This window comes from Labrus bergylta, chromosome 13 (assembly GCF_963930695.1).
Source record: "Labrus bergylta chromosome 13, fLabBer1.1, whole genome shotgun sequence".
NCBI classification, from domain to species: domain Eukaryota; kingdom Metazoa; phylum Chordata; class Actinopteri; order Labriformes; family Labridae; genus Labrus; species Labrus bergylta.
In genome coordinates this window covers 18,770,326-18,790,447 of record NC_089207.1, presented here as the reverse complement: position 1 = coordinate 18,790,447, position 20,122 = coordinate 18,770,326, and the positions used below count along the sequence as shown (strand labels likewise).

The 20,122-nt window shown below is 40.1% G+C and overlaps 1 protein-coding gene and 1 long non-coding RNA gene across 6 annotated transcripts in view; both read left to right on the top strand.

The window, feature by feature from the left end:
- Positions 1–14,969, top strand: part of mlphb (melanophilin b) — a 35,981-nt gene extending 21,012 nt beyond the window's left edge. For 2 of the 4 annotated variants that reach the window (XM_029277198.2, XM_029277197.2), the window contains exons 6-15: positions 746–838; positions 1,723–1,858; positions 2,562–2,815; positions 5,463–5,546; positions 8,344–8,649; positions 10,531–10,680; positions 10,789–10,857; positions 11,208–11,256; positions 12,830–12,924; positions 14,221–14,969. In XM_029277198.2, coding sequence (XP_029133031.2) covers positions 746–838; positions 1,723–1,858; positions 2,562–2,815; positions 5,463–5,546; positions 8,344–8,649; positions 10,531–10,680; positions 10,789–10,857; positions 11,208–11,256; positions 12,830–12,924; positions 14,221–14,247 — 1,263 coding nt within the window. In that variant the 3' untranslated portion in view covers positions 14,248–14,969. The remainder of the gene's footprint in view (positions 1–745; positions 839–1,722; positions 1,859–2,561; positions 2,816–5,462; positions 5,547–8,343; positions 8,650–10,530; positions 10,681–10,788; positions 10,858–11,207; positions 11,257–12,829; positions 12,925–14,220) is intronic. The other 2 variants (XM_020633156.3, XM_029277199.2) reach the window with 2 other exon arrangements.
- A 1,632-nt stretch (positions 14,970–16,601) lies between these two features.
- LOC109983449 (uncharacterized) lies at positions 16,602–18,636 on the top strand. 2 transcript variants are annotated; one of them, XR_010667636.1, is made up of 4 exons: positions 16,602–16,785; positions 16,877–16,990; positions 17,461–17,562; positions 18,436–18,636. It is a non-coding gene; the product is annotated as an uncharacterized lncRNA (long non-coding RNA). The 2 variants fall into 2 exon arrangements; XR_010667635.1 differs by having other exon boundaries at positions 16,607–16,990.
- The last annotated feature ends 1,486 nt before the right edge of the window (positions 18,637–20,122 follow it).

Sequence of the window (20,122 nt, the reverse complement as noted above, 5' to 3'; positions counted from 1 at the left end):
ATTAGACTAGATCAGATTAGAAAACTTTATTAATCCCCAGCGGGGGTAATTCATTTGCCACCTGGTCAATTCTTACACACAACAAACATTACTGACAGTAGAATCACAGTGCACAACAAGTACCGGTAAATAAAAAGCAAACACCACTGAAACCATTTGCCATGAGTCAGAAACACAACTAAAAATGTTCATTAAAATATTGGACTGCTGCAGGAACAAAGGACCTCCTAAAACGTTCAGTGGAACATTGAGGCATTACTAGTCGCTTACTGAAGGAGCTTCAGAATCCATTAAAAACAGTGTGTAAAAGATTTCCTTCAAAGATCGAAACAGTTTTCAGTTTGGTCCTCATTTGCTTATCAAAGGTGTCCTCAAGTGAGTCTGGGGTAATGCTGATAACCGAGCCAGCTTTTGTGATCAGTTAATTGATCCTGTTTGGAGACTGGATCACCATGTTAATCAAAAAAGTTAGTGCATATTGCTGTATCAATAAATGAGATGGGGTGAAATGATCAGTAAGTGATATAATGATACAGGAATGATGTCGACTGTGTCATATTGTGCTGATTGTTTGGTGTTCATCTGTCATGCTTTGGCGATAACAATATTCAACAGTGCTATTGGTGACATTTGGAGGTCAGAAACGTCCCTCACCTCCCCTCTTCTGGGATAACACTCGTACCTTTCCCACCTCTTTATCTTCTCCTCTCTGTTGGTGACAGTGTTTCTCTTTCTGCTCTCCAAGATGAAAAAGGCCAAAAGGAGGCTTCCTGTTGATCCCTTTGACTTTGAGCTGGGCCGTAAATACTCCTCAGACTCCAGAGGACGGTCAAACCAGGTAAAAGGCTGAGCAATCCCAGAACCAGATCTACCCCCAAACTGAACTAATCTGCATGTTTTTGTTTTATACAAGAGCTCCCCTGTCTGTTTCTTCTTTAACTCCTTTCTGTTTTCTTTCTTTGGAAAATTGTCTTTGTCTGGTTTGGCAAGTCTTTATTATATTACAGCCAGTGTGATTATTTATTGTCCATTTGTTCTCTCATTGTTTCAATCCAAATGTGCATACTTGTGCACAGATGATAATACATATTGTCAGCTTATGAACAGACAGCAATGCTCTGACAAAACTGCAATTTACAAAACTGAAAGAGAATCGAGAAGCAAGAAACCAATTCACAACAGCTTTATCACTGGGGATGTGAAAGGAAAGTGGCTCTCTATGCACACTCTGAAACCCTGAAAACCAAGATTTGCAACCAAAAGCAGCAAACTAAACACCAACACAGTTGATAATGGTAGTACAACAACACTAGTCAATTGTTATTTTATAAGTCAAGATGTGTTTTTAACAGTTAACTTAAGTATGAATTACGTGGGGGCGCTGGTAGCCACGTGGTTAGTGCGCATGCGCCATGTACAGAGGCTAAAATCCTTCAAGCTGGCGATCTGAGTTCGAATCCGACCTGCGGCTCCTTTCCTGCACGTCATTCCCCACTCTCGGCCTCCACGATGCCTGACTCTCTCCGCTGTCCTGTCTCTAAAATAAACCCATTAAAAGCCCCAAAATAAACCTTAAAAAAGTATAAATTGCTAATGTGCCACTTATTACGTTGCTATAAAACCAATCAAAATTAGCCCACCTTCACCCCCTCTCTCACACTCATCTCTTGCTAATCCTGAAGAAGTACCTGCACTCACCACTCCTCTCCCTCTTTCCTTTAGGCCCCCGTCTCTAATGACATCATGGACGTAGACGAAGGTGTGAGGGAGTCGAGGCTGGCTGAGGCGGATATGGCCTCTGTTTTTCACCAGATTTTGGTGGAGCAACACAAAGAGGTGGAGCTGGCTTCACCGCAAGGTAAAGGAAGGAGACACACATGGAGACAATAACAGCAAATTCATGTATCCGGACTATCTCACTAAATGTAATAAAAATATAATGGCCACCTAACCGCAGGGCTCATGTAACCCATAAAACATTGTCTGAGATTATCAATACATTCTAACCAAACCAAATATGAGATTTAGCCTAATTAATGCACAATTTATTGACATGGCTGAACAAGGGATCACACACACAACGCCATATCGCTTTGCTTAATGCATCATTAGCAGTGTGAGCTGGAGTGTTGAAAACATTTAGTCTACATGATGTTAGACTGAATTAAGCTAATTGGAGATGCGCTACTTCCTAGCTTGGAGCAAAAACAGGCTGCACTAGATGTTAACTTGTTTTTACTGTTTTTAGCTAATAAGCTAAATACATAAGCTAACCCATTTAGGAAACTTGACCTTGGTTTTCCCGGTTTGGCCTTAATTGTTGTGGAATTGGATAAACAGGAGCAATGAGATTGGTTTGGAGGTTAAAGGGAAAAAAAGGAGAACCTGCTTAAATTCAGAATAAGGTCAACTGAGAGAACGACGTTTTAGGGCATGAAGAACCAGTGAAACCAACAACAATACAAACAAATAATTGACCATATTGTCATCTTAAGTAGACATTGTAATGTTGTACTGCTTATTTTATTCACTGAATTTAGATATTTTTTTTATTTTTGTAGACGATCTTGCGTACTCAGACAACCGGACTATTCCTTCTCGCTCCATCTCCCGGCTCAGTCACTCCTCATGTGGCAGCGGTGGTGCTTGGGGTCCTCGAGACAGCAGCAGCTATCTGCCGGGTCTCGAAGACTCTGAGGAGGAGGAGGGGGAGGAGGAAGACCACTCCCGGAACTTTCCCCTGTACCAGTCTCATCTGGGCCCCTGCAGCCACACCTCCCAGGAGAGTCTGAACTCATCCAACCCTCCACCACAGGTGTGAATCATAGCTTTATCTTTTTTTTCACAGCATAAAATCGTCTGTCTTTCACATTGACAAAGCTTTGAAACCCCTCAGTAATGCAATTAAAGTCTATTTTTTACATTATGCTTCATTCAACACTTTAGGTGGGGGGTCGGATCCCCAGAGTATCAGGGTTACACTTACAGTATGTAGCGCTTTTCTGAATACTCATACACTTAACAAAGAACTACAACAAAATCAAACTGTAATGGGAATAGTCTAAGAGAAGGGGGACGAGAGAAAGGTTGTAATTGGTTGTAGGGGATGATGAGTTTTTCAGGGATTTCTTGAAGTTTTATCCGCTTGGCGTTTTGCCTCATCGTGATGATTTTCTTTTCCTTTCCACTTCATCCACGCCCATCATATTCCCCGGTTTAACTTGCATCCAATCGCTAAATTGTATCCACTCCTAAACTCACCTGCACTCTGTCATTGGCTGGAGGAAAAACACCAGCTCCCCGCCCAGAAACTTCTTGAGTCAACCAAAGCAAACCAGAACATGAAAATCCAGTCAGAGGACAGAGTCTCTGCAGACACAGTAACCACACATGTATGGAGGCCCAGAAGTGATGATGGAGCAGCATTACTTTTGTAAATACATCCAATACATCTTTTAATGACTCATTATAAAAGTTATGTTCCAATATGTGGCCCATGGTCCAGTTTAAAGGTCCATAAAGAGCATTTTGTATGGATAATAATCGTGAAGCTTTAAAGACTGTTATTATGCAAATGTGGAACAAAATAATACTTCACTTTAAAGTGTATTTGGACGAAGTATTAGCTCTGATCTCACCACAACACGGTGCACTGGAAAGAATCAGCTTCATAAAAATAAAGGGTAGGAAAGCACTGTAAACAAAGCTGTTAAAATTCTCAACCTTATGTGGCCCGATGGTTTGCATTAAAATAGGAATTTGGAACAAAACTCTTTATGTTAGTAGAGATATGTGCAATTATTCACTTTGGTGTCCTGCTTTTCATTTGGATATTCCAGTTCCAACAGTGTTTGTCTGAACATGAACACAGACACGTATGGAACAACACACGAGTCGATCAGGTTGATGTGTCGAGTGGGGAAAGAGAGACAGCTGCTAGATCAGAGGGTGGTTTCATACATACATTACATCATTGTCTATTTATGTGTTAGCATAAAACTCGGCCTCTAAAGAGGATCACAATGACTGTTCTGTTCATGGGAAGCAGATAAAAAGCAGACTTTGTTTACCATAAGTTTGGCTGACTCTCCTCTCTGCAGTCAGACACCACTGAGTCTACATGTGTCCTCATGTGCCCTCTGGTTTTGTGTCTTTGAGCCAGGCATGCTGTGGGACTCTGTGTTTCAGTATGGAGGTATAACTCTAAACAGAAGGGTGTTATTAAAGATAAGGAATATAAAAACAAAGAAAGCATAAAGCTCTGTGTTAGAAGCAAACCATGACAATGAAAGGCTGGCATTATCAGCCCCACCTGGCTTTGTTTGGATTTCCACCATGTCATGGCAAATTCTCACAGCTGGGCAGCACACTGTGAGACACAAACAGGATCCTGCAGAAAGCATCCACTCTGATCATGAGCCTGCCAGACATCAAACACAGCCGTGATATTTGTCATTGTCTGTGAAGTCGAAGCTTATTCAGAAGGCAGCCCTTCATCCTGTGTATGACTGTTGCATCCTGTCGGTTTGATCTTGATTTGGAAAACCGTCCAGTTCAATTTGCTCAGCGAGGTTTGAAAGTCAAGTGACGTACTCTGTTTGATTTAGTTTGTGGCAAAGACATCAGGATGAGTGGATGAGAGCAAAGTCTGCAGGGGACATGAGGTGACTCTAAATTGCCCGTGAGTGTGGCTGGTTGTCTGTCCCTATCTGTCAGCCCTGTGATTGACTGGAGAACAGTCCAGGGTGTAACCCCGCCTCTCGCCCAATGACAGCTGGGATCAGCTCCAGCCCCTGCGACCCCAAACAGGAAAAGCAGTAAAGATAAGGGATGGAGACATAATAATCATGGACACCTGTACAAATGAGCAGAGGGTTATTATAGCTGTGGATTCTTACGCACAAGGTGTGAGGACACACTGTGTGGTTTGATGGATTTAACATAAATTATAAAGGGTTTCATTGTACAGTTACCAGACCTTCACTCAATACTGTGCCAATGTTTGATTTCACATTTTCAGAAAAAGCATAATCCATGTGGTGTTTTGTTCCCCCTACTCGAAATGATTTACTCTCCATCTGCATTTTGACTTAATTCTGTGCAAGTCATTTTAAAAGGGCCCTCTGAATTATTGTGAAATCAGATTTGGGTGTAAATCAGAAAAGCTGAAAGGCTCAGAACTCAGACTTTGACTTTTATCAGGAGGGTGATAAAGAAGGCCATCTGTATTTGACAGACGTATTAGTGTGTCCAAGATGTCATTTGATTGGTTCAATGTGCGTGAATTTGATATCATTTGATTTGATGTTAGTTTGAGGGAGATTTCAGAAATTAAAGTTATGTATGTGTCTGGGTATCTTTCCTTATACGACCATTCTTCTACCATCTGTAAGTGGCCTACTATCTCTACACTTCTGTCTTTTTCATATCTTCATCATCTGACTCTCCCTGTCGTTTTCCAGATCACCGACATGAACAGACGCATGTCGGCCATCGAAACCCTCTTAAACCACCTGGAGCAGAAGGTCACGTCACCATATGACCAGGTGAACTGACTAACTCACACACCACAGATGCCAGATAATCATCATTATCATCTGCAAACTTGCACACAGCTGTTGCAGAAGCTATGGGAATCACACGAGGACCAGAAAGAAACTTAAAACCAAAAGCTTTCAACAAGCTGGCAGGAGCATTGTTTTTATGGACATTGCCATAGCAACGGGTAGAAGCGATTAGCGTGGCTAGCTAATTTCCAAGAGCAATAATTGCATCACACGTAAAAAAGAAACTTAAAACACTGAGATTCAGTTTTTAAGAAACTAAAACTGAAAATGAATCGCTTCACTTCTCTGGCTGCAGAAATGTGTGTAAGAACACAACATGTTCCAAATCCTGTCCCGTTCCTCAGACCGCACTGACACGCTCGTGCATTCACATTTTTTCATGCTTTACGCACAGCTGCTGTTCATTTAAGTCGCTGAAGTCTGAACTGGATGTATACTGGGACTTGGCCCAATCTTCACACATCTTTTATAATGAGTCACTCCAAAGACCTCTGAGTGACTCACATGTTTTCATACATTTGTAGGAGGTTTGAATGGGGCTTGCAAAAAAACAAAGACGTTATATGAAGGGTGATGGTCTGCTTGTTGTTTTATATTTATTTGTACTTGTTCCTGCTGCTAGCAAGTTGAACTTTGGGAAGAGTGAACACTGAACTCAAGTCATATCACAAAAAGCTGATCAAACATTAAAAACGATTGCTCTGGGGCACTGGTAGCCTAGTGGTAAGTGCACGCTCACCATGTACGGAGGTTATAGTCCTCCAAGCAAGCGGGCTGGGTACAAATCCGACCTGTAGCTCCCTTCCCACATTGTCATTCCTGACTCTCTGACTCTCTCTCTCTCTCTCTCTCTCTCTCTCTCTCTCTCTCTGGTTTCTGACTCTATCCTGTCCCTAATTAAAAGCATAAATATCCCAAAAATAAACCAAAAAAAAGGGTTGATCCAAAGTGTCTATGACACATGGAGAATTATGAGGCAGATTTCAGCTCAGTGTTTTGGTTCCAGTTCACATTGAAAGTTTTACTGCTAAACCCTCATGCTAGCTGTATAAAAAGAAACTGCAGATGGACTAAGTTAGTGAACGCTGAATGCTGGAGTTATTTGTGTCCACGGGACAGGCAGCGTTTGGCTTACATGTTTATCATATCAACTTTATTTTTAAGCCACGTATGACGCTCCCAGGTAGCCAAAACATAAAACTTAATGCAGCTTAAGAGAAGTGGAAAGCAATTCTGGAAACCAAGATTTGTGCATCCAACTTTCCCTTTGTACAGCTCCAACTTTTGAATAATTGTGGTCTTTCTTTAAACTTACTTTTTTGTTTACTTAAACATGCCGTCATCTGTTTTTCTTAATTATCCGATCATTTGGTTATTAGAAATAGAGCCCTTCGAATAATGAGCTAATTTATTTGCAATTCATTGTCCAAGCCTTATGGTGATGAAGAGGGGGACACAGTTACTAAAAGTCATCTTTCTTTCATCAAAAGTGATGTCTCATGTGGCTTCTGTGTCTGTTTTTAATTGGGATACCAGCTCTGAAATCCACACCGATATCATTAGAGGAGAATGAACGTACCCGCAAAAACAGCAAACCGTAAAGACACACAGAACTTCAGTCTGGTAATTAGTGGGTGCAAGGCTTCAAATGAGAGCAATATTTAATAGACTCGTGCTCTCCCTTTTCTTGTGGTAAACCACATTTTTAAATCAATTGCAGCACATGTTTCATCGAGTCAGTCTGCATGCTACACGTCTGCTTTAATGATCTTCTTACCGGCAAAGTAACAGGACAGTTATTGTCCTGTCGTGAATCCATGTGCTGTATGAGTCGCCTCTTTGTCTTAAAACCTGTTCTCTGTTCAAGATCGTGGTAACATTGTTGGTACTGGTACGAGAGCAGGGTAAGCTGCACACAGTCTGTCGCATAGAGGCAATTTATACATTTAAGTGCCTTATCATGTGCATAGCGGATTTTTGTAGGTGGGTCAAGCGTGCTGCCTGAAACTAAACTTATGAACTTTTAAGTAACAATGATGTCAAACAACTTCGCAAAAAGGAAAGTTCATCAAATTTACCAGCAAACACTTGAAAATCAAATCAAAAATATCTACCTATCTGATTGAGAAACTCACTGGTGGCTGTGGCTCACTTGGTAGACTCGGTCGTCTCTCAACCAGAAGGTCGAGGGTTCAATCCCCTGCTCCTGCAGCCCCATGTTCGATGTGTCCTTGGGCAAGACACTTAACTCTGAATTGCTAGCATATGGTGGCATATGAGTGTGCATGAATGGGATAAGTTACTTCTGATGGTCTCACTACATAGCAGCCTCTTCCATCAGTGTGTGAATGTGTAGGTGAGTCGTCAGAAGACAAGAAAAGAAATATACAAGCTCAAGTCCATTTACCATTCAGTCACAACCAGTGGTTAAACACTCCGGGGGAGAACACATCAAGCGATACAAAGTAAATCAAACAGGTGTAAGGCGGGTGTGCTACTATGAAGTGCAATAAAAACACAGAAATTAAAGAGTCAGTGCATTTCAGTTTTGACTCCGTTTTTTATGTCCATCTGCTGGTCTTAATTGTTTTTAACAAGGCCTGTGTTTCCAATTAATCAAAACAAATAAAAACAGAGTCTAAATGGGCACCAATTAATCTGAGGGTAGCTGAGAGCTTGCATCAAAATGGTGTAACATGTATGCATGCTGAGTGAGAAAGGATAGCTCATTTACATAAAAACAAACTCTTAGCCATTCTCTGCTCTGGTCTTGCAGACCAGCCAGCCTCCTCTGACTCCAAACAGCACCTCTCCTCTCCCTCAGTGGGAGGAGGTGGACTTAGAGGAGCAGCAGCTGAGGCAGAAGCTGCACGAGCTGACGGACAACATCAGCGACCACAGCCTGACCTCCGATGAAGAAGAGGAGTCCACCAGGCCACACTCCTCCCAAGAAGTCCCAGCATGGAGGAGTCATGAGGTGGATGCCAAACCGTCCAGACTGCCGACCAGACCCACGTCCAGAACCAGCAGTGTCACCTCCAGAGTGGAGGAAGAGCAGCCTCGGCGCACTGACTCACAGAAGGTTAGAGAATGCAATGTGACACACATTATTCCTGGGTTAAAACATCATGTTAAGACAGAAAGTTCTTCAGAAACATACATGCTGCACATCTGGATGGTTGCACATTCTGTTCTTTAAAAAAACAGTCAGCTCATTCCATACAAGCTCTTCTGGAATCCAGCTCGAGCACACACTGTAGACGTAAATCAAGTCACTCAGCCTCAGCATTTACTTCTCCTTTAAAACTGTTCTTCCCAGATTCACTGAAACACAGACAAGAAACATAACTCCTTCTTCAGCTGCTGTGCTAAATCGTCTGAGCTGTTTCAAAAGGCATTTTCTCCCTCAAAGTAACCAAGCTACAGAGCTCACATGTGCAGTTATATAATGTTCTGTTTTTTTTTTTTTTTTTCAGGCCTGTTCACATCTTAATGATTTAAAGTCTCATATCACTCTGGCTTGTACAAAAAGGTCGATACACTTCTATGTAGGGGCCACACTTATAAAGCTAAACTTTTCTTTTGCAGCATCTCGTTTCCATTTTACTGACAGGGTCAAAGGTCGACTGTGATGAAACCTCTGATGTCCCAGCAGCCTTTGTTTTCTGCTCTGCTTTGCGTTAAATCAAATTCTGCCTCATTGACTAAGTTATGGTAGATAGTTTAAGACTACAGGATGTTGTGTTAATGGAAGAGTTGATGCAGCTTGTTATTATATGACATGGCTGATCTAGAAATTTGTGACAGGAATGACGGCTCTTTAAAGGGATCTGAATCATATGACTATGTCCCTCTCATAGAATGACTTATGGATGTCCTTATTGGAACAGGGACTTAGATAAGAACAAGGAAGTTAACATTTTTGCTGGACGACTTCTGTGGCCTTTGATACATGCAAAAAAAAAAAACTTCCAGACATTTTCAGAGTGAGCTGCAAAACTATCCCCATATAGCGTCAGACTTTCTTGCTTTGTCAGCAATCTTGGATATGTTGTAAACAAACTGTGACTTGCACGGCGTCCTTTTCCCTGCAGGCGGTCCTGAAATTCCCTCTTAGTCTTCAGGGTTGTATTTATGAGAAGGGCTCAAGTTTGCTTTAGTGTTTTAACAGTCAGGTCTAAATCTTGTGACTGGCTGGTTCTCAATGTAATAAGTTGCTTTTATTGATCATTGTCAAAAGCCAAACCAGCTCAGAAGCATTTTTACTGACATCAGCTGGACTGGAGGGGAACAAGGAGAAGCGGATTCAGGGCAAGCAGTGAAATTTGAACTAAACCATTTGTAAAAGGATCTCTCAAAAAAATTAGATCATATAAGAACACAATACACTGCTACAGGAAATACATCCTTTTATACACATCTAACACAGGCCAATAAGATCTAAATTGTGTGTAATAAATAAAACAAATTGCCACAATATAATTCTACATGTTGAGTGTCTTGAAACACATTTTAATTCAGCTTCAGACATCTCATTTCAAGAACTAAAATGTTTTTGTCCCATTTGTAGATTTTCTTCTTTCTTCTTAATAAAATAAATTGAAGCCTTATGTTTTGCTTTGAATATCTTGAAATAAGATGGATTGGTGAGTTCCCCTCAAAGCAAAGTTATCTATTTTCAGCTGCTGTGAGTTGCTCTTAATATCTTTAGATACAATGTTTGTTTGGACTTGTCAGAACAAAATGGCTTATAAGAAGTGTCTTGAGATATTTTCAATTAGAAATTAGACAAGCACACTTGCTAAGATTTGAGTTTTTGCAGTGCACAATATGAAGAATTACAGTTGTATGCATTTTATTCTTTAGTACTCTCGTAAATTTCTCCTTTGACAGACAATTCCCACGTCTAATACCTACTCTGTAATAGACATTCATTGCCCTTGTCCTCACCTTCCTCTCGTAGACAAACCATTCGACTGACAGTCTGGAGAGGAAGCGGCTCCCTCTAGAGGAGGGACCAGCAGCAGGCTTCAAAGGCTCATCAGCCTTACTGTGTGAACTGGAGGACCAGGTAGCTCAAGCTGCTGCTAACGTCCAGAACGCCCAGAGTGAAGTAAAGACCAACCAGCAGCAGTGTTAAGCTTAGTGGGAATGTTAAATCTGTTTTAAAGATGCAGAAACAGTAAATACACGCACTTTCTTTTCTATTTTCATCCCCAAGGTGTCTTACATAGAGAACAGGATTGCTGCACTGAATGCTGCTGGCATGCCGGTGGATAAAAGAAGAAGGGTAATGACATTCACTTTCCATTTATTCTATTTGATTATTAGCCAGAGTTTCAGAGTGAGAGCTATTTTTGAAAAGTTTGCTAGTTTGACATTGATTTCGATTAAATCACATGCACATGGAGTTATTTCTGGAGGCAGAGTACTAAAAAAGGGAGATTCAATTATACTGACGCATTGACTTGCAGCCACTTTGATTCAAATCAGCGAATAAGAGAAAATCTATCTCCTTAGCAGGTCTGTCTCTGATAAATGTTTAAACACTTCAAGATGCCAAAAAGAAAGAGTGACATGCCTAATATATTTTCCCACATTTTTCTTATTTCTTTATTTTCTATTTTTTTTGTCCTCTAGTCTGCGATCCCGGTCCAAGCAAGAAGACTTTCCCACAACTTTCCCACAAGTAAGAGCCGACACTGCAGCCCTTGAGCATGATCCCCCAGGGCTGTCCGTATGACTCAAAACATCTTAACCCTGTTAAACTCAGAGAACATGATGATCTACTTTGTGAGCTGGTGAACAGTCGGTGTCCCAATGCACCACAGATTCAGTTTTCCCAGCTGTATGCCACATAATCAGTTTTGCAGAATTCCCACGGCAGTTTGAATGATAAATGATGAAAATATTTTAAGGGCAGGATGGTGGTCGTCGAAGGATTTTGGGTAAATTAAAGGGTCATTTCTAAACTTAGGCCTGATTTTAACATATTTTAGGGACACACATGACGCATATGTATGAAAGCTTTTTGAATTGCCTCGATAGTTTTTCTTAGACTGAAGCCAGGAGATAAGCATCAGAGCCTGTTTCCACTAATGACATTTTTTTGAAGCACCAACTTTCTACCCAAAATCAATCTAGTTCATCGTCACCGCTCACATCCTGATCCTAAGCTCAAAAACGCCCTCAGCGCCAGATGCTTTTTGTCACTGCACTCACAGCGCTAATAGATCAACTTTTAGAACACACTGTGTCACTTCTCCCTCACCAGCCAATCAAAACCAAAAAGGGGTGGGACTTCTGAGATCAGCTTTGTCCTCAACATTGGCAGAGGAGGTGATCACTCATCCTTTCCAGTCCACAGTTTCCTGATCCAGAGCTGCTGCTGCGGGGCCATGATTCCTTTACGTAGTTATTTTTGGTGAATTTTCTGAAAATAAAAGGCCAATATAAATAATTCAACACAAGTCAAACAGACCATATGGTCACTACTGAGGGAAGCGGAAATGCTGTGAGCCAACTTTTGTTACCTAGCAACAGTAAACAATGGTGGGAAGCATTGTGAATTTGGCATTGCGAAAGCTGCAAGTTAAAAAAAACTCTGTGAATAAGGCACATAACTGATGCAACGTAATCTTTCAGAGCAAATATTCAATTCATCATGTGTTCACAAAAAGTGCTTTTGTTCTGCCACTGGGAGGATTTGGGTGATATACAAAGATTCTTACAACAGAAGGCGTTTCAACAAATATTACACATTAATGTAAACGGAAACCCAGCTGATATGTTCTTCTTTATGGGTAAAAAAAAAAGTGTCTTTTTAACGTGCAGAACATGGGAGTGGCTGCTCTACTGCCTAAACTTTTTGGGGGTTTTCTTAAAAGATTCAGTTTTGCAATTCCAAAACTTTCTGAAAACATAATTTAGACACTAAAAAATATATAGAGAAGTTATACTTAATAACAATACAGTAGGAGTTTGTCACAGGACTCGTGTAGATTTTTCTTGTACCCAGACTCCTGACTCATGTTTGTTAAAAGAGGAAGCTATTTCACTCTCCCAGTTATACTCTTGCATTTTGTAATTGTTGGTCTATTTCATCTGAAATGTCTCTCCATCCGCTGCTTCCCTGGGAAATAAAACTTCCAGGTTTTTGCAACTGAAGTTCTAAAGGAAATAACAAACCTGCTTTGAAAATGAGTTGTATTTGCAGCTCTGTTGGAACATGTATGTACATTGTGGTTCCTGTATGTTTGCAGACCAGGTGGACAACTTTGTGAGGAACTCCCCCTACAGGGGCTCCCTGACTCAGAGGACCGCAGTGGCCAAGCCCAAACCCAGGGCTACCTTTGCGGTATGAGCCCACTGTGTGGTGCCGGGTGCAGTGAAGAGTTCAGATCCAATCTTCTTAAAACACCTTTAGCAGAAAAAGTGAAAAACACAGAACAGAAAAAAGATTTGAATTTAAAATGTTGAACATGTTAATGGCAGATTGCTGGCACAAGATATTGATTGTTCAAAAAACAAAAAAGAGTTTGACATTTTTGGGAATTCACTTTCTTGCCAGGTGAAATAAGATGCAAAGAAAAGTACTCTTAACGTCTGTAAGTCAACTACAAAGCAAGAGCGAGGAGGTTATTAGCTTAGCTTAGCATAAAGACAAACAGGGAAAACCAGCTGTGTCTTTCTAAAGCTTTACTTTTACAGACATGGCAGTGATGTTGATTGTGATTTCTCTTGGCAAAAAAAGGTTTATTTTCCTAAATGTCACTCCTAATTTAGTTATGTCTCCATAGTTGGAAATGAACTCTTCATTTACGTGTTTCACGCTTTGGCGGTATGAGTTGCTGCTCTGGTGGTGGCTGGCGTCATAATGGGCTTCACTGCAGTTTAAAAAGAAATGTTCTGTTTCTATGATAGATATACTAATTATGTGCAGTCCTGTGTCATTGAAAGCTTATGCCCACAAAAGCTTACACCTGTTTGGTCTTTAGTCTATTTATCACAGATATATATTTGTGTTTTACTGATCCTCTTCTACCTGCTTTCCTCTCATTACGAGGATTTAAAATACTTTAGCTTGCAGCACACACAGATGTGTCCAAACATTTTGGAGATTAAAGTTATAAAGAATAATAGTCTCATCTCAACCATGAAATACACTTTTGCCATTTTAGCACTTCCATTTGAGCAGAAAAAAGAAAGATAGGTTCTGGTTTTGGAGTTATTATCCTGCAGTATAGGACCGATCCGTTGCTGTCGTTCACTCTCTAATGAGATCTTTCTCTCCCCTTAATAACTCCAACTTGCTATTTTATTTTCTGCTCTCGTCACACCTCTCTTAACACTAGAGCTGTATCAAGATGAAATGACACACTGTCTGATTATTTGGGGCTGATTGCCCCTCTCGTGCATTAAATGTGTTTCCTGTTCATTCTCTTTCTCCTGCGGGAGTAATCCATCTGAACTCTCACATCCTGCTGATAAAGACTTGTTTTAGTTCCTGCTGTATTTGTTTTCATCTCAGATGATATGAATGAGATCATAGCTAATGATGACTTCATTAACCCAATCAAAGCATGATACGATTGACTCTCTGTTAATCAAACAATGATTGTGTGTGTGTGTGTCTCTCTCTCTCTTCCTGCAGAAACCGGTAATGACTCAGGGCTCATGAGGAGGCGGCTCAGCATTTTGTGACTAATCACTTCTTTTATTGTCCTGGTTTGTTTTTAGATTTTTTATTACAATTCTCTGCGATCGACTCGGATGGGGGCTGTTTTAAATTTGTATTTCAGCATGTTGACCTGTGAACTGTAGAGTCATTGTCTTGGTCTAGATCTCAAATATATTTATTGTTTAATTGATGTGAACTACGATTTAACGCTTGACGCTAGATCTGCATCTTTTTACATCCAGATGGTTGGCATCCATTAACATGTGAGGTCATTCATAACAACTTCACCTTAATGTGAAAAAGCATTTTTGATTTGACAAAATGTTCTGAAATCTACACGCTTTTATTTCAATTATTTACAAGGTACAAAATAAATGAGAAAAAAAAGAAACTTTTTCAAAAGCATTACCAAAGAATTAGCATTTTCTGCTTTGTAATAATTTAATATTTAATTGGTTTAGTTTATATCTTTGTAAACAGTTGATACTGATCCTAAGCGAAAAGTTGAATTATGAAATCAGAGCAGGTCCTGCAGGTCTCACCTGGTTATTGGTTATTAGGTATTTAAATGTTGTTGCTTTTGTATTGATGTGAATGATGTTAGACATGTTTTAACATTTTCTACATGATCAGTAATGTTTACATCGACAGCTCACGTTTCATTCTGAAGGCGGTACTTTCCGCATTTATACTCTAATTTTATTAAAATACTTCTCCTTGAATTACAAATTGTGGTTAATTTCATGAAGTCTGTCTCATTTCATGCAGAAACACAATGCAAACAAAAACATGAACTATTTATTTGTCTTACTTTCAGCTTAATAACAGAAAACATGTGACATTTAATGATGCACACTCTTAATGTTCATTAATTAAATTGTGTAATCGATGATGAAGAAATTGTCTGTTGTGATTTTTCAGACGTACAGATGGTTGACACTGATGAGGATCTCAATAATATTGATGATATACTACTGCCTCTGGAGTCACTTTCTCTTTGAGCAAATAATCTGTAGACTTATTGAAATATATGTAGAAATATTGTCGTACTCTTAGGCCAAATCGGGTATTTTTAAAACGGAGGTTTTACTCTTCAGTTTAAAAAAATAATCCTGTCCAAACACGCTAAACTCTCGAAAACATTGTGGTGCACATGAAAATGCAAAACTCAGCTGTCATGAGCATGCCAAGTCAAAAACGATGACCTTGACATGTGAAAATGTTCTCGCCATTCCTCTGCAGTGACCATTTCACTTACAAAGTTGTCCATTCAGGCGTCTCTGCTCGTCAACATAGTGAGCACTAGTTTGGTTACGTCAGCTACTCATCTCACGTAAACTAGAGAGGCACCTCAGTCTGCTCAGAGAGACTCTCTACAGGCGCCTTGTTTTAGTACTGAATCTTTCTCCTCCATTCAACACGTGCACCATACACTTCACACATTCACTCACTTACTCCTTGTCTCTTTTTGGACTTTCATTTATGTTTTTGTTAATAAATCAGCTTCATTATTTCTGTGTCTCTCCCTTTATTTGCCAAGGCCTTTGACACTCTGTATGTGTATAATATGTATGTGTGCATTTAGATATTATGCGTCTGTATGATTACATTTTTTTACAAACTCGACTGACATGTGTTTTTTGTATTTAAATCTCGTCTTATCTCTCTTGTATCATGACTGACACTTCAAACAGCATTTTCTGCAGCAGAACCTTTGATTTGCTATGGTTGCTTCCTTCTTTTTCTCACCGTGACTTCAACAAATCAAGATGCTGTTGATGGTAGAGAGCGTCGACATCCTCGTTCAAGCTGTCATACTAGCTGTTTGTTGTTATGTCGTCATACAGTCCTTTGAATATGTATCTTTTGATGATAACAGCTGTCTACAGTTTCTGTCATGTCCACCTTTAAAGAAAGCAAGAAATGTCATGCCAGCAACACAGGGAAACAATCACATAGGGTTGGTTTGACAGCTTTGATAGTATAGGAGCACTGTGGTTTGTTTATTTCACTGTATTACATTTTATTCCTGCAACTTCAGGACACTTCATGATCTTCCTGTTTATCATCCACATTACTTAGGGGGTTAAAAAAACCGAAGTGACTATTTTAAAAATATTAAAGAACTAACAAACAATAATTTCACAAGCATGACATGTACCCACAAAATATCAGGTTCTGCCATAGGGAGGTAGGTAGGTAGGTAGGGACATAGGGAGTTAGGTAGGAAGGTAGGGAGGGATGGATTTAGGTAGGGAGGTAGGTAGTGATTCACACACACATGTTAATACCATCAGGAGCTTTTTTAGGTTTAGGTTTGTCTCATCCAGGAATTGAACCCCTAATCATCTGATTAAAAAACGACTCACTCCACTGAGTCACCGCCACCCCAATATGTGCATCATATCGTTCTTCTGAAGAAGTGTGTGACATTAGCATATCAGCACACCGCTGCCCCTCCTGCTGGAGTATAGAAGAGATGACACAAATGATGAACAAAGACAACACCACCACCTCAGACGTGCATCCATAGAGCAGGTGAGATCAACACACTCATTTGTCCTTCAGTCTCACTGCAGTATGTGTTTGAGTTACTGGGACTTCAAACAGGCTGTTCTTTCACATTAAGAGAGGGATCATCTCCAGGTCCAGGTCATCATTCCTTCACCTGTACAGCTCCCTGTCTGAACTGGGAAGAGATCGCTTCAACAGCTCAGATAATACACAGGAAATCTTCCAAAAGGTAAGTCTTCATATTCTTTCAATATTCAAGATGCTTCGAGTCACAAATTTGAATATTGTAATCTAGTGGTGTAAAGTACATTTGAGGAATGCTTGCTTCTCAAGGTAGATTTAAGAGTTGATTACAGAATACACTTTTTTGCCATAGTACTGATTCTTGTTCTGAGTTTTAATCAGTTTATTGTCTGGTAAAAGTATAAATTACAAGTCAATGCTCACACAACCAAATTGAGGTTATGTTTGCATTAATGCATCATACAAATAATGAAACAAGAATCTGGTATGTCTAACTCTGAAGGCGATTATTTGGCAGAAGAGCTATTTTACTGTTGCTGCTACTTTTGTACATTCCCTCAATGACATAACTTTGGATGCATGACAAGAACATGAACCAAACTATTTCTTCACTGTGGTTTTATATCTTGTACTGAAGTCAAAGCACTGAGTATTTCCGTCTCCTCTCCGCTCCAGGTCGAGCAGCGATGAGGCTGTGTGCAGTCTTCTGTGTCGTCTTGTTGTTTCTCACTCAGGCTCTGAGTGGATCTCATCACGAAGCGTCCATAAGTATCAGAAGTAAGATATCTCCAAACTAACGAGCCGAAGAGCTGCAGACCCAAAGATTTCAACATGATACATACACATGTAATTATATGGATGAACACAAATGGAATATACAGCATATAAACGTATACAACATTTGGACCTGACTCCAACATGAAAAACATGTGTCTTTATGTTGTAAATCTTTGAATCCTGCCTCTTCATAGAGTTTATTGCAAATTACTTTTAGTTTGAAACGTGTGAAATATAAATGACTTGTTGTGGCACAACGTCTTACATCAAGGCGCCAGCGTTCATGCAGTTTAGAAATGACTGAATATAACCGACCATGAAAGAAGTACAAACTCATGATGCATCCTGTGATTTGAAGTTATACATATATTTGCCTTCATGGTCGTGTGTATCACATTTCCTCTGTCATTCTCTCGGGCTGTCATTTTCTTGGCCTGTCATTGGCTAATCAGCTGCTCATCAGCTGGCCTCACCAATCCAATTGCGTGACAACCCCTTCCTCATTGACAGCATCATCGTTTGACTCACTTTTTAAATATGTTTCCTTCTCTGCCTTTAGTTCCTTCATGCCGATGTTTCATGAGCCCCTCCACCTCCCCATCAACGCCCAGCTTTACAGAATCCTCATCCATCAATTCTTCACCCATCTGGCCTCTCCAAGTCATCAGCCCTCACCACCACCAGTGTCTGCACTCCATGTGGGGGATTCATTTATTCTCCAAACATAACAACCACCCCACAGAGTCAAAGCTCAAAAGGACACTTTTCCATGTTGTTTATTGTAATAAATATTTGTTCTTTATTCACCTGTCTCCTGATTGAAATGTCTATTCATTATTCTTCCCTCTGTCCTCTGTCCTCTGTGCCGCTCAGATCCAGACATCGATGCCTCCTGGTACACTGGCAGGGGGATCAGACCGGTGGGGAGATTTGGACGCAAAGTTGCAGAGAGGAAAAATCAACATCTGGCTTTCATCACGGCCAGAGTTTACAGACCAACAGCTGACGGTGACAGCAATGTTTGGATCACACAGCGCAAATAATATGAATGATTAAAAATGACTTCTGCTCTGAGTTTGCAGTGTTCCAGTTGGCCTTGTTTATTGGTCGGGTTCCTTTAAGGTGTTTAACTTGGATTGTTTTTGTAAACATTACAAAAAGGATTGAAGTTGTTTTCTTGAATAGAGAGCCATGCTCTGTTTTAAGATTGTAAGCACTCTTTTTAAAAGGCAAAGAGGTTAGAAACTTAATATTGAACATGTTTCCTTTTTCTGAACCCGATGACTGCCTACACGCAGGGATGGCACCACATTAAAGCTGGATATGATGCACAAAGACTCGCAACACTCTGGCTCCCATGGATACTTACTTGCTTTATGCATTAATAACACAACTTTTCAAGCTTGACCGGGCTCTTTCATCAGGTGCTGTCAACACAAATCACAGCACCTCAGGCTCAAAACTAAAGTATATCTTTGGGATCCATAGCATTGTAAGTTTTTGTGCATCATATCTATGTTCTTTTTCACAACTCAGCACCTGAATAAGTCGTGTGTTTGTGTTTTCTGACTTTAACAAAAATGAATGCTACTCTTACATCAAACACTCTAATATTAAACACAATGGTGGAAAGTTTGGCAGAACAAAAATCCATCCCTGAACGCCTTTGGCACAAACATCCGTCTTTGTTTTTAGCTGAACGTGTGTGCCATGTAATCTTCAATTTCAAATATGGCAGCCTAACTGAAATCTTCACTTTTTGCTCCATGAGATTGGCTTATTCTAGTCAACTTGTTCTTTTTTGTGGATTTGTACAGTGAGATATAGAGTTTTATAAAACTTAAAAGATAAGCATAAGACATGTTTCTAATGTCTTTATCTTTAGTTTAAACGGAGTACCCCATATTAACGCACTATCAAGAGGATCAAGCTCTCGCAAGGCGAATTCAAGTAATTATAATAACCTTTGAATTTCCTGTTCCGTCAAAACAGGTGACTTTCTTTATTTTTTGGCTTTTTGTGCCTTTAATGGAGAGATAGGACAGTGGATAGAGTTGAAAATCAGGGAGAGAGAGAGTGGGGAATGACATGCGGGAAAGGAGCCACAGCTCAGATTTGAACCTGGGCCGCCCATCTGGAAGACTATAGCCTCCATACATTGGACGCGCGCAATAACCACTGCGCCACCAGCGCCCCATTTTGGGCTTTTAGTGTTTCTTATTTTAAGATAGAACAGTGGATAGAGTCAGAAATCTCTCTCCGTTGATAACCAACTCAATAAAAGATCTATCTACAGACGGCTCGCTTGTCTGTTACATCCAATCATGGGACGTTGGGAATGTAGGAAAGATTTTTTAGAACCGAAAAGCACTTTAAATTGAGCTGGAATTCAGTTTTTGTTCACTTAATATTCAATTTCCTTGGCTGAATGGTTTATCCTTTCTTGTAAAATGATTCGATTCATTTTTCTTAAAGGGTCTAAAACAAAGAAACATACATAAGTACGTTACATAAGTCACTCGAGGGGTTTGCACAACATCTGCATAATGTGAAAAAGCCA